General features: G+C 38.2%; 1 protein-coding gene across 4 annotated transcripts in view; it reads right to left on the bottom strand.

The window, feature by feature from the left end:
• LOC109860082 (serine/arginine repetitive matrix protein 2) overlaps positions 1 to 14,733 on the bottom strand; it is a 123,890-nt gene that overhangs the window by 19,588 nt on the left and 89,569 nt on the right. For 3 of the 4 annotated variants that reach the window (XM_020438940.1, XM_020438941.1, XM_020438942.1), the window contains exon 7: positions 4,338 to 4,371. In XM_020438940.1, the coding sequence (XP_020294529.1) occupies positions 4,338 to 4,371 (34 nt within the window). Of the gene's footprint in view, positions 1 to 4,337; positions 4,372 to 9,334; positions 9,457 to 14,733 lie in introns of those variants that run through there. The other variant, XM_020438943.1, reaches the window with a different exon arrangement.

Raw genomic sequence — 14,733 nt, 5'->3', positions numbered from 1 at the left:
TTTGGATCGTGGCGAATACTTGATGTTTCTGTTGGAGACTCTCGGAAATAGACGCGTATTTAACACGAGAACGAATCAAACATACATACATACGTATAGTCTTGATCATCGACGCGATGTCGTCGTCGCGACGTTAAAAAAGACATCTCGAAAAGATTTGCACGCGAACCGCTAGTTGCTATTCATAGAAATCTAGCAAAAAAAAAAAAAGAAAAAGGAAAAAAAGCATTTCTAGCAAGAAACATAAAGACTTCGAACTAAGAATAAACTTTTCGCAACAACAAGGAAGGAAAAAAAGATATTAGCGCAAAGTCTAAAAATGAAAAGGTTTGAAATATTTAATATAAAGAGTAAAAAAGCTATTGAGTTTGTCGGTTTAACTTTTTTCGAATAAATATTCCGCAAAGCGTATGCTTATTTAATTTTTTTTTTTTTTTTATTACTGTGTTATACTAATCGCAGAAAATTCCAGCTATTTTAATTGAAATTTTCTCCACGCGGGAGTCCACTTTTAATAGCGCCCGATAGCTCGCACGCTCTTTTCGACAAAACTCGACAACTCACTGCGACGCGCCGGCACGATGAAATGAACATTCAACTCACCGACATCAGTCTTTCCGTTCGCGAGCAAACTGTGAAATATTATCGCGCGGAAAACGGCGAAATATACACATACATGTATTATGAATAACAAAGATCGAACTCGCCCTTAACGAGCTCCCGCGGCGCCGCAATATAGGTCGTTCACTTGGTGCACGTCGGAAAATGAGTCGGAAGCGGACATACGGTGTTACACGCTCGGAGCCGTCGCTCCGGCTAACGATGTCTGATCCAGTTTAATACCGCGACTTAGTTAACGCCATGGAACATAACCGGAGCAGCAACAGCAGCGAGAGCGTCTACCGTCTTTTCCCTCCTCGTCGTTTGACCATTTCGAGCCGTCACTTTTCGCAGCTCCACGGTAATGAGATTACTCTCATTTAGAACTCTCTCTTTAATATCTGATGAATTCGCGAGATAGATTATTATTATTGTTGTTGTTGTTGTTGTTATTGTCATCTTCGCGTTGACAAAAGTAACACTTTGACAAACAACTACTGCAAATTTACAAAGCTGCAAGATCGTTTAAAGAATGTATAAATGCACAAGAATATAAAGAATGTAATTTGCTTACTTATTTGTTTACATATAACTTTTATGTTTGTTTATAACTCTATTATTTGTACATTTCTACTTATAACGTTCACGTTTGTGTAAATAATTAGCGCGTGGTTAGGTGATCGGGAATTTCTGCCGCATCGAACGTAAATTGCCGTTTGATAAAAACACACGTACGAAGTCACGGATTGATAACGACTTTCGATTCTTTGTAATCGTCTGGTTATATATGTACTTTGCAACAGACCTGCGCGTTAACATCCTCTTTTCTATATAGGCTTCGATAAACGAGATCTCGTAACGAGTTCTTTGCAACTTTTAACTCTCAGCTTTTAATTTGCAACAAACTAATAACTTGTCATTCTTTACTTGAATTGATCCACTCGCGCGCCAAGCATTTATTGTGTTTTCAACTCGCGCGCACACAACTCGAGGAAAACCGCGAGATAGTCTTTTCTGTTTATTTGATTTTTTCTCCGCAATATCCGCAATTATAAATTTTGTATTAATCTTATTCCCATTTACACACATTTCAACTATCAAATTCAAGTCGCATTCTTGAAATTGATCGTGATCTTATACAATTTAGATTTTTCTGTAACATTTTCACGTTCGTGAAAATGAGCCAACTAAATTTCTGTAATAGATCGTCGTCGTTGCTTGTAAAGTGTGAAAAGCCCGCGAGAGATCTGCAGCCGGTTTCCTATGTCGACGATGCAGCTTATGTCTGCAACTCGCGCACATGCCGCAGATAGGTATTCCGATAACTCGTTATCGCGATTCGCGATATACATTGTGCACGTCGAGCGCCTTGCAGCGCTCGCGACAAGGCACGAAGTAATCGAGCGATCGGCTACGGCTATAAATTACCCGCGTGATCGACGCGGCTGTAAAGAGAACGTGTACGCGAGAAGAGAATAATTAATTAAAGCAAACCATTGGTGATCCTTAATGAAATAAATTAAACAATCGAGTTACACATCTTGACCAAAAGTAAAACATGAAAAATCCTAAGTCTCGATTTGTTTCAAAATATAAATCAAGAGAGAGAGAGAGAGAAATAAAAAAAATATTTAAATTTTTAAGCCGGAAATTTCCATTACCAGGAATTAAAAATTGAAAATTAATTATTACATAGCTGAAGAAACGAAAAAGCGAAATTTCAAAATTGCATTTGTGTATATACACACACTTTACTGTGAAATAAAACGAGCAATTGCGAAGAACCAAAACTCGTTATCAACTCGTTTAAGTAGTGACTCGCAGCGCGTTATCGAATCGTGCAAGGCCGCGAGTCGCTCGTCTGATAACGCCTCTTGTTATATTATAAACCGTGCAAATAAAAATGGTGTGTATTTTTCACCTCGTACTTTGCATCCGCAGCCTCTATTGACTTTTATGAGCAAACTTAACTTGCGTCAATCACGCACGGAAAAACGTATATAGAATCAGGAGACTCTAGTGTAGAAGAGAAAATGCGAGTCAATGTAAAAGAATCTTTGAAGGAATGATTAATTCATTTGAAGATTAGTTTGTTAGCAATTCTCATTCCCCTCCACGTGCAGGTATCGAGGAAAACTTTGGAGTGTTGGCGGATTAATTAACCCTTTTAATTTCTCACGTTAAGGCGGCACGACAGGCGAGGGATTAAATTTTCACTCGGAGAGACTGATTATGCACCCCTATTTCTGGGACACGTCGCGTGCGAGTAAAAACTCCAGTCGAAACTCCGACTTCGAGAGAAACGTATATGGAAACGCGAGAGGGAAAAAAGAGGCATCCAAACGAGACGCTGTGACCTATTTCTCCGTCGGAAAAGAGCGTGCACAGTGGCAATTATTAGGGGATCGTAAGATAGGGTCAAAGCCTTAAATCACAGGAAGCGTACGTGAGAGTAGAAAGTGAGAAACGTGTACTGCCTACCCTTTTCATTGGCTCGTTAATTTCTTTTCCCCGTTTTCCCCGATGCCGGTATACTGCGGCGCGAATCGCCACTATGGCAGGAAATCGCCGCAACTGACACGGATATATGCGAATCGCCTGCCAATTCTACCGCTTCCAGAAAAGTCTTCCACATTGTGATTCAATTTACATGCATTACGTATACAGCAACTTACTTCACATCCCGATACTTTGAAGGCATTCATCCATTTTGCTTTATCTGTCGTATCGTCAAGATCAGCGCTCGATAAACGACACACTATCGCGCAAAGGGAAAGCGATTAAGAAAAAAGATAAAACGAACAGTTTATCTCTTGCGGTTTGAGAACTCTTTGTTGTCGAAACTTCTTTGTTCAAATTATAGTAACAATAAAAGTTACACATTTTTTGTCATCTCATAAATGAAATAAAAAAACCGAGTTGGAATAAATAGCACAAAATTTATCATCAAAGAAAACTATTCTTGTAGATATTAGATTCTTGTGTATATTATATATACGTTATTATATACACGTATATTATATACACGTTTAAAAGAAAATTTCAGAAAAGAAGATGATTACGGAATAACGACCTAAATGATTTGGTAAAATCGTGTAAAATTTATACAAAATGTTTCCTCTACATGTGAAGAAGAAAGTTCTCCAAACTAACACCATACAGTGGCGAAAAACTTCAAGAAACATCTTTATTAGCAGCATCGACGTGTTTTCCCAAAAAAAACTTTTCTCGTCGTCACGTGTACATTTATATTTGAATGAGTCTCTTCTCTTTTTTTAAATACATACTTTGAACACACATAAACACGCTTCAATGTAAAACCTATTATTTTTTCGTTTGCTTTGATAATTTTATAAATCTTCATGGCATTTTTGCGCGTATTAAAGTCGCTTGTTTAAAAGTGTAAACAACCGAGATTGCGTCGCGCGGACAACAAACTATTTAGTAATATAGTCGACCGAAAAATTGCAACCGCGCTACACGTGGTTTAATTGAACGCAAAAATGTCAGATTAGTTTTTTTACGATTTATATATACACGCTATATACATTTCTGACGTATACAATTTGTTATTTTCCAACTTTATATCTCTAGCGTTCATATTCACGTGATTGACTTTAATCGTAATACTGTAATGTAATAATCTCAAAACATTTATTGTTTTCTTGTGCTACACACACACACACACACACAGAGAGAGAGAGAGAGAGAGAGAAAGAGAGAGAGGTAATACTTACGCAGAAAGTCTACTGGCGGCATGTCTCTCTCGTTCTGTAACAAAAAATAAGAATAATAATTAGCAACGACTCGAGATCAATTATCATTTGATTATCAATATCTAAGGATGATATTATGTTGAAATGAGAACTTTCAGCGAATTAGTTTTATAAAAAGTAATCGCAAGTAAACTATTCTAATGTATAGCGTATTACATCATAACGCAAATTATTCTGAACAATATTTTTTATATTTCTATTTTTTTTCAAAAGAAAGAATAAAAAAGAATTTTTCATATATGAAAAAAAACAAAATGTTAGAAAATTCCTTTCAAAGTAGATGTATGTGTTTAAAAACATACAAAAAAAAATAATAATAATCAGTAAATCGCACATGCGTCTTGTTTTTCCTAAACGAGTAGGATTATAATACGAGTGCGTGGTGAGAATGTTTTATCGTCGCGACTTAAAGTACGTGCAATTCAACAAGACCGGAAAAACGTGGTTAACGATCTTCAGTAGCAAAAAAATTCAGGTAGATGCTTGAAGAGCATAGTTTCCACGCAGCATTGGTATTGATACGTCATCAGACCTTTTGACACGGACCGTTTGTTGCGCTCGAAAAGTTGCCTTTAGAAATTCGATGACCTGCTTGGTCGCAAGGGGAACTAAGAAAACGGCGATGAGAAAGGAAGAGGTAGAGAGTGCGGGTCGGTCGACGAGAAGAGGCATTGCGTAAACAATAGCACGTAACACGCATGTATGTTCATGGGAAAAAAACTCGGGGAGTCACGCTGAGTCTGCGACATAAAAGTAAGGCGAGCAGGGCGCGCGCGGAGTTAAATTCGAGAAATAGAGGGTTGAACGTATACAATCTCCGCCGATTATGTGCAAGTGCGCGTTTTGATATATATTATTACGAAGCCGCGCGAAAAATTGCTGTGACAGTTTGAAACATTACAAATCTAGCGTAAATCTTAAAAACGTCAGATGCGTGGGTAATTATTTCCAATAGGGGAGCCACCTCCGATTTCAATAATTTTTACATATGTTGTCAAGGTCATTGTCCCGAGTAATAATATGAAGGTTTTAGGCCGCGGACGTGATTTGTTTAGAAGTCACAGAGGAAAAAAGGCTACTGAACAATATGTAATTTTTGGACATCCTATATATGAATAGGTGTTCTGCGTGTGTTTGGGCACGTGTTTGTTTATACGCTTTTGTAGTTGTATCTTGAAAGGTCGTTTCATGGGAAATGCCTCTATGTTCGTGAAGAATATCTTTTTGATCATTATTTGGCCGAATTTGCATTTAAGAAAACGTTCGATTTTGATGAACGATTGGACGCTTTTTTTGAAATAATGTCTGTAACAGACATTATTTTTGATCTCACGTACATTTCGTTCGTGTTTCAAGCGTGTAGGCAGGGGGGGGCTGCGCCCCCCCGCAGGGGAAGTGGCTTTGCCCCTCCCCCTGCTCCCCCCTTGAAAATCAAGTCGTTATTTTGTGGAAAATAACGACTTGATTGGATGAAAAAGGATGTCCTAACCATTGTGGAAATTTTGCGAGAAGGAATGCAGAAAGAAGAGTTTAGGTTAGGTTAGGGTTGGGTTAGGTTTTAAGGAGGGGTGCAGGGGGGGCGCAGCTTGAAACACGAACGAAATGTACGTGGAAAAATAAGAATTCATTCATGAAACTTCTTCCTCTCATAACTTCTAAACAAACCACGTCCGCGGCCTAAAACCTTCATATTATTACTCGGGACAATGACCTTGACAACATATGTAAAAATTATTGAAATCAGAGGTGACTCCCCTATTGTAAATAATTACCGATGCGTGCCGATACAAATTGAATCGATCAAGTTGTTTCTATATAAAAATTTCTCTAGATATATAAATGTAAATATTTAAGTAGAAATGTACACGTCCTATTCATATAGGTCGCGATAATTTAGTCATATTAGTTGGACATAAAAAATCGCTTCACTTTCCGCGAATACGTACGAAACGCGGAATATAGACGCGCGTAAATCATTTCCGAGCTAAATTTATCACATATGTAAACGCCGACATGCGATCTATACATACATACATATATATGTATACATATGTGTGTGTGTATGTATAAATTCATCGACAGCGAGAAAGTCTCTACAATAGATAGATTCAGAAACGTTGTGAGAAACACACAAAAGAGCTGTATATCCCACCTATCATTGTACCAATAGCGTAGATAATCGCGATGATATGAAATTTGTCAGAACTGCGAACTGGTTCTTCAGACGCGGGCAACATTGTTGGCATCGACTCCCAACCATGCAACGCTTGTGCCACGCTGCTGGCGCAACAATGCGCTATAAATTCATCGTCTCTCGGCGAGCCATCGACCATCATCGATCGACCTCGCGCGCACGAGAATCGAGCAACTGAGAAAGCGACAGAACTCGATGCTGCGCACCTGATAACAGAAGATAGCTGACAGCGCCTTGAAGCAGCTCGAACCTGCTGAACATGACTTATATCGTCTATGTTTACTGCCGTTGTTGCTTCTGTCTCATGTTACTTGCACTCACTACGCACTTAAGAGTGGCAGCACAATCGTCGCAAGCACATCGCTGGCTGCACATATCATACTCGCGCGACTGCTGCGTTTAATAACCGAGAGCATACTTTCAAAGAGATTTTTCTTTAAATTTACCGTCTAATTAAAATTTAATGAGATAACTTAATTAAGCTGCGCGCGCGATCGTGCTGGATTGTACAACTAAAACTCGGTCTCTCTCTGTCTCACTTTTTTCTTATCAAAGTCAGGCGGATTGCCGTCTCGTTATCAGACTACACAATGCACCGGAGCTCCGTGGAAGTGACCTTATCTCGGCGAGCAGCAAAAGGTAGTCCCGCGATGCTCGCTTACGACACAAACGATGCATTCAGCGCACTTCGCCACACAAAGCGCACATTATCTGAGAATATATTGAAAATCCGCGTGAGGAACGAATCCGAAGTGGCACAGTCGCGCGCGCGTAAGTACAGAACGGAAAGTACTGAGGATAAAAAGACGCGTTGCCAAGTTTTCCTCAGGATTGAGAAACGTCAAATCCAGATCCGACCCGAAGTCTGCACGATGAGGCGTAGATTTCTTCAAAAGACGACAATATATTCACGATATATATCCACGTTGTGGCGTTGAAGATGTGAGAAGATAGGTATCAGTAGGAGAAGTATTCTTCAAGGTAAAATAAAATTGCGATCCCAAGGAAGCGGGAACTTGGACTGTGTTGCTTCGTTAAAAATTTGCGCGTAAAATAAGTTGAGATTAACTTTTCAAGCTTCGTCAAACAAAAGTGTTGGGAGCGTCAGCAGAATAGAAACGAAAAAGAACGGGCACTTTTTAAAGTTGGCGAAAATTAATTCACGTTGCGCCGAAAGATCAAATGTGCGTCAAGTTCTACTAGTGAGCGACTGACCCAGACCCGTGGCTAAATGGACGCGAAAGGTTCTTCGGGGTCACTTATGCACATTCTCATGAACTTTACACGTACCCATGCAACTTTCTTCCCTGCGCGATTGTCGGAAACGAGTACGCTGGCGACACGTGTATCACACAGTACGACCAGTTCCAGCAATAATTTTTCTTCTGTAAGTAAGAGGAAATAATTGACATTCCTGTAACAATTGCTAGCGACGCAAGCGTGATAACTGACTGTGGTCGTCGACATCGTAGATTTTCTCAACGAAATGCTGCTCTTCTTTTCGCGAATAGAATATCCAGGACGAGGGGTTTGCTTCACATACAATTTTGATTGTAACGCTAATGCTGAAAACGAAGATACGCGCGGTTAATCGTGCCGAACAAACAAATCGACTATCATGAGTAAAGAACGCCGCGTCGCTCATGAATTCAGATTGCTGCCGCTTGTTGAAACTTCCGCTTGTGCTCCAAAATTATCGATTTTGTGACACGCGACACGCGCTGAATGCGGGCTTTTGGGTCTTTTATACATGACGTTTGGGTTTACGCGCGACACATTTATAATACGCGACGCCGCTTTATTCACTTCGCGAAAGCGAAATGCACATTCGCCAAGTCATGTTTATGTTTCTCTCTCTTTTCCTTCCCTTCTTTCTCTGAAAATCTCAATTACAAAATTGTTAAGTACACACGAACATTACAATATCTTTTTTAATTTCAATTTGAATATCTTTTATGGTTAATATTCGCATATACAATTACTTCGAGAATCTGTTTGTAAGAGAGTTTCTTCAATTTCTTCGTCGCGCGACGCAGAGAGCGTAATTGATATAATCGCGCGCAACAAATTTTAATGAGACGGTGATAACTCGCGGCTGGCGTTGAATGATAAATTTGCACCGTAAAATGGTAGAATGATAGCATTGCGAGGACGTCACGCGATATACTCCGTCACGGAAGGGAGAGAGGGAACGCGTCAGTTGAACCTCGTTCTGAAACTCAACACCGCTCGAACCGATCGATACTGCGCACAACTTTGTTCCATATATAATCGGCGCGTCGTCGTCAACATTGCACGGCGAATTGAATTTAAATGCACGTCAGGCTCGATGACACGCGCGTTGATTAATTCAAATATGCACATGCAATTATCGCTCGCGCATCCTATTTGTTGCAATCATCCGGCGCTCTGGTCGCAAAAACATGATTCGCGAGCTTTGCCTATTCAAAGCTCAACACTCCCATCTCGTCAACGTGCATAATATACGTTGATCATCGATAGATATATGTTTAACGCGAACTTGTAAATTCTCGTCAACACTTCACACGTACACGTTCAAAATGTCACAACACAAACATTCGATAACATATAATCCGCGTGTAGTGTTTTATCGCAATCGACAAAAGAAATAAATAATAAATGTAAACTAAATCCTTCAGTTTTAAATTCTCGTCAACACTGTGTATGTCGCGTGTCGCTATATACATAATACATGGGTCTTCGCTATTACAGCGAATTTAAAACGAACAAAATTTCGGCGTACTTTTGCATTCAATTCGGCCGTCTTGTAAATTCTCATCATTTCGCAGCGATATAAGCATTTGAAGCACAATGAGAAAGTCACTTGGCATTAGCGAACGAGTTAGCAATACGGTTCTCGTGACGCGCGTCGGTTGACTGAGGCCCCTTCTATAGCGACGCCGGTACGGACGACTCTCTCTGGTTACCACCGCTGTTGCTGCTGTCGGGTGGCGTGGCAAACGGGCCCTCGGAACACGCGCCACGAAGAGGGGCCCGTGCGCGAACGCGCACACAGTTTGATGTTCAGAGCAGACGGTTTGCTTCACCTGCGTGTTCATCGATGGCTTTGTTACACACGCTTCTCCACTTGGCAGACGAGGCGCGGGGACCCGACGAAGGTCCGAACCAAGGCCCGATGTCATTGCAAGCATCGTGCAGCAATGTGTCGCTTCACGGCCGCTCGTAACATCACGCGTAAGTATTGAGGGAACTATTGAGAAATTCTTGTTCGGAACCGGAAACTCACTTACGCGGTCACCGTCGCGACTTGAAAGATTTATGCGTGTTGCTACGGAAACTTTTCTTTCAAGAAATCGACGATAAATTTGCCACTGTTTTGTAGCTTGTAAAATATAAAATGTGTGACAAAAAAACTGTTTTTTGGTTTAAGAAACTTTTTTTCCATGTAATTTTGTAGATAAAAATCTGCGAGACTATATACGTGACAACTCACGGGAAGTTTGATTGTAATTTGATTTTCGAACACATAACGTATAATTATTTGCATTAAATACGATTTTATATTTCTAGTACTAAAATATGTAACAAATAATATATATTGTATATATATATAAACACAAGATAATAATGTATCTAATTTATGTAGTCTATCGCGCGTGCATTTATATGATATAGGTTCGATTTCTGTATGTTTATTTCTCGATTCTTATATTTCATTCTTATATTTCATTCACCTCGTTTTTACGAGTAGCGGAAGTTTATCGCGGAATCTGAGCTGCGACGTGACTAAATGCGGTTTAACTTAATACATCCAATTGTGCGTTTTATGTGAACTTGGCATTCAACTTTTAATCGATCAACAATTTCACAAACTATTAGTATTTTTTGTGTACACTTTTGTTTTCTGTTGTAACACATGTACTTTTATAATTTTGCAATATATTTCATTACGCTATAAATAAAGAGATATACACATATTTCAGTATAAAATAACCAATCTTCTCTTGTCCCGACATTAAATCGCGCGCACTCATTACCTCGAGTTCTTTCACCTTTTTCAAGACAATCGCCGAGAGGTCGTAACGTCTCGTAACGATAAAACGCTTTGCACGCGCCGGGCGGGCAATGATATATCGCTCGGAACGAAGCGCGGCGCATCAGTGCGAAGAAACAATGAATAACTACCGACAGCGTGATACATCGCGATACAAAGTGGCGATAACGATAATTACGAGAGAGGAAGAGAGAGAGAGCTCTCTTTGGCAAAAAAAAAAAAAAAAAAAAAAAAAACACAGCTACTGTCAAAATGCAAATATTATTATAACGCTCGTGATGCTTGTGCGCTTTGTGGTGAAAGAGTGCAGTCTCCTCTTACTAGCTTCTTCTAATCCGTGTTACGTTCGCTTTGTGCGTGTATGTAACTGTAAGTGCAACACGAGAGTATCGCGCATATAAGTGGCACTCTAATGCACCGACTAAAGGCCTTTGCCTTCCACATGTTTGCCTCTCGTCCGATGCACACCTTAAGTATCCTTGAAGCGCTCGCACTGAGTTCTCTTCTCTTGTTGCTGCCCTTCTTAACGATAGTCGCGTACTATTTGCTCACATATAAACTGGACACACACACACACGCAAAATACCCGAAGAATACGCGCATAACAGAAGCTTATAATAAAAAAGCTTGATAATTAATCATTTTATTGCTTTGCAAGTTAAAATAATATAATCTCTACAAAGCGACGTAACTTTTAAAATATTAATATTTGAATTTAATTATCTTTTATATATATATACAGGGTAGAAAAAAAGTAGCGGAACACCTGAATATCTCAGAAAATATAAATAATCAATAAACTTTATTATAGTGTTTTGGAAAGCTCTTAAGTTAGGCTATAAGAATCCGTAATAAAAAATAGAGAGTTCCATTTAACAAAATCGATGTGATCTTGACCTGATCTTGGCGGCGCAATCCAAGGTCACAGTAATACAATCAGTAAATAGATCTTTTTTAAACTATACTACTTTTGTTTGAAACACTTTTCTATAAAACTTATATTTTCTGAGATATTCAGGTGTTCCGGTACTTTTTTTCCACCCTCTATATATGTATAATATAATATAATATTACATATATATAACTCTAATCAAACATGTATGAATTGTCAAGTTTTGATGTAAACAAATTTTTAAAAATTGTTGAAATACATGTCTGTAAAATTTTATAAAATTTGCAAAGACGATCACTATACAATATTCAACCATTGTAATTATCTGTAATAAATTAATAATTTAAATGCTTTCAAATATAACTGCGTATATTTTATATAAATGAATACAAAAAATAATCAATTTTAATCGGTTTTATATGTACATTCTATAGTACTTTAACCAGACAAATATAAAGAAAAAAAGAAATGGTTTTTTTCTCAAAGAGAAATTGAAATTTTATACACACAAGTTGTTGTAAGAGCTCTCTGCCCTTCGTAAATCCGGGATTATTGTATTTGCGTAATGTGCCAGTTTGCTGTGAGCAAATAGGTTTTTCCACTACCTTGAAATGAAATAAAAAAAAAATTTGATAGCCAGTTGTATCCGCGCACATCGTTCTATATGTATCCGTCGCGCGTCCGCGATCTGTGTTTATCATGTTAATGTGTGCGTGCACGGCAACCGTGAACGGATCGTTCGTGTATTATTAAGGCGTATAGTTAACCGCAGCACACGCGCCAGAACGACGCATATGGCTGCTTCTCATGTGCACCTGTTTGGCCAAAAGGATCTGGTTTGGACCACCTTGTTCTTTCATCACAACTTTGTTTTTGGTCTTTTCATTCGCTTCTTTCTTTCTTTCGCTCTCCCTCCTCTATATCAGTCAGCCGTCATAATTCTCTGTATTTTTCTCTTTCCATTTTTGTATGTTCCAATACATGATGAACGAGAAACTTATGAAGCATTACTTAACGCCGGTCAGATTCATTTTCGAAATTAGCTTCTTCCGATAAAATCGAAACAATTGGGACTGCTTTTATTTATTGATTATTTATATGCATAATATCCAGCCACCTTATTCAGTAACGCCATTTTATACGACTCATATTTTAGCTTCTCTGATTAGATTGTCAATACTTTCCAACTTTAAAAAAAGTTTTAAAAAAAGTGTTTAAAGGTCGGAACTTTTCAAAACAAGAATTATGAATTTTAGTGAAACTCTTCTGGAAGTTTCATGGATATATATATTGCCGGAACTATTGATAGTATCTAGCAGTAGAACTATTGCGCATGCAAAAAAACTTGTATAAAAATTTTTGAAAATGTGTTAACTTTAGACTAACGATTTGATGATAAAATACCCCCATCTCGGTGACAAAAGGATGACGATATTCCGAAAACAATTAGAATTCGTATGTTGCTTTCAAGATTTCCAAAAGTCCTCACTTTTTTTCACAGAGAAAAATATTCAGCTCGAGAGAGACAGAGACAGAGACAGAGACAGACAGAGAGAGAGAGAGAGAGAGAGAGAGAGAGAAATGTAACTAAATAAAAATATTGGTGTACAGAATAACATGTGCGTATGTTTTTAATAGATAACAGCGTACGTTAATTACGCTCAGCAATAACCGACATATAGATAATCGATTATATTTTACTCGTTAGTTTCAGAGAATGCAAGTTTATAATACGCATTGCGCTTATTGACGCGATATGTTGGATTATTTATGTGCAGCTATCACGATGACGCAGATAGGCTCCGCCTCTGGTGATCATAAATCATACTCGACAGATCTATGGCACATCTTTGCCTTTTCTATAAGTGCCGCATGATATCGCGAGGAAGAGCCACCTGTAACGTTCATGAGTAACAGAAGCTATCATTTAAATGTTGCATTTCTATCTTGTCCTCTACTATATAAATCGAAATAATCGATCGGAATTTTATCGAATTGAACGATGTGAATATTTTCTATTCCACGTGTCACAAAAATGAATCCTAAATTAATCTCTCAAATTCCTCCATCAACAGAGAACAGATATCGACGCGGTCAGATATCAAAATATAAGCATATAACTCAATCAATCTTGGCATATTTGCGATGCAAAACCACAGTTAGCAGATAAAACATTTTTATTATAACACTTTTAACATACGTACACAGAGACAGAGAGAGAGAGAGAGAGAAATACAGGCAAAACCGGGTGCCATTATATCGTGGCATAAAACCGAGCGCCGTCAAGTGCATCCCCAGCGGATAAGTGCCATCGTGTAATTATGCAATGCTTTTCTACTCAACTACGCGATCTATGCACGCGTTTCACGATCACGTGGAAAAAGAAAACTTTATTGTGAACTAACGTCGTCGCTTTGTAATTTGATATAAGAGAAGCAGAATATATTGTTCATCATTGGATTAATTAGTTGCTTCTATTGTTTTAAGTCGCGCGTTTTTCTTCTCTAATTAAAATTCTTCTTTGATTTATGTAACGTGTTGCTTAAAATATAAACGTTGAACATTATTTTATTTATAAAAAATGGAAAAAAAAGAAATTTGCGCTGTCGTTAAATAAAGGAAAGCTAGCTCATTTATTGGCAGGCATTTGCAAAAAAACACCGATACTTTTTTATGTTATCAGTTGAAAAAGAAGCTAACCTTCGCGCATGACAATTTTACTATATATAAATATCGCAATAAGAGCAAACTCTGCGAGTTTTTTCATCGTCAAATAAAATTACAAAAAATACAAAAGCCATTATACAGGGTGGGGCACTAACTCTGTCCACCTAGAATATCTCGGCTATTTTTAGAGATATGAAAATATAGCAAGTACAAAAGTTGTATGGTAGCAAGAGAGCTATAAGATGCTACTAATAATTTTTTTGTGGGTGGAGGCGCTTCGGAGATTTCAAGGTCACCTCTATTTTTTTAAATGGCATGCTATACTTTCTCATCCCTAGTGCAATAGCAAATATTCAAACAATTTCAACGACCTATAACACAAGATCATTCGGTCATTAAATAAAAGAGTAAAATAATTTAAAAAAAATTAAATAATTATAATTATAATTATAATTAATTAAATAATTACTGCAGCATGTGCGACAATTAGTCCGGAAATATTAAGAAGTGCACGTGCTTCAGGAATTCAACGTTTGCAGCGTTGCATCGATGTAAACGGACATCATTT

This window comes from Pseudomyrmex gracilis, unplaced genomic scaffold, assembly GCF_002006095.1.
Source record: "Pseudomyrmex gracilis isolate BER0280 unplaced genomic scaffold, ASM200609v1 scaffold_326, whole genome shotgun sequence".
Lineage (NCBI taxonomy): Eukaryota > Metazoa > Arthropoda > Insecta > Hymenoptera > Formicidae > Pseudomyrmex > Pseudomyrmex gracilis.
The sequence above is the reverse complement of the archived record's forward strand: the minus strand, read 5'-3'. Positions and strand labels throughout refer to the sequence as shown.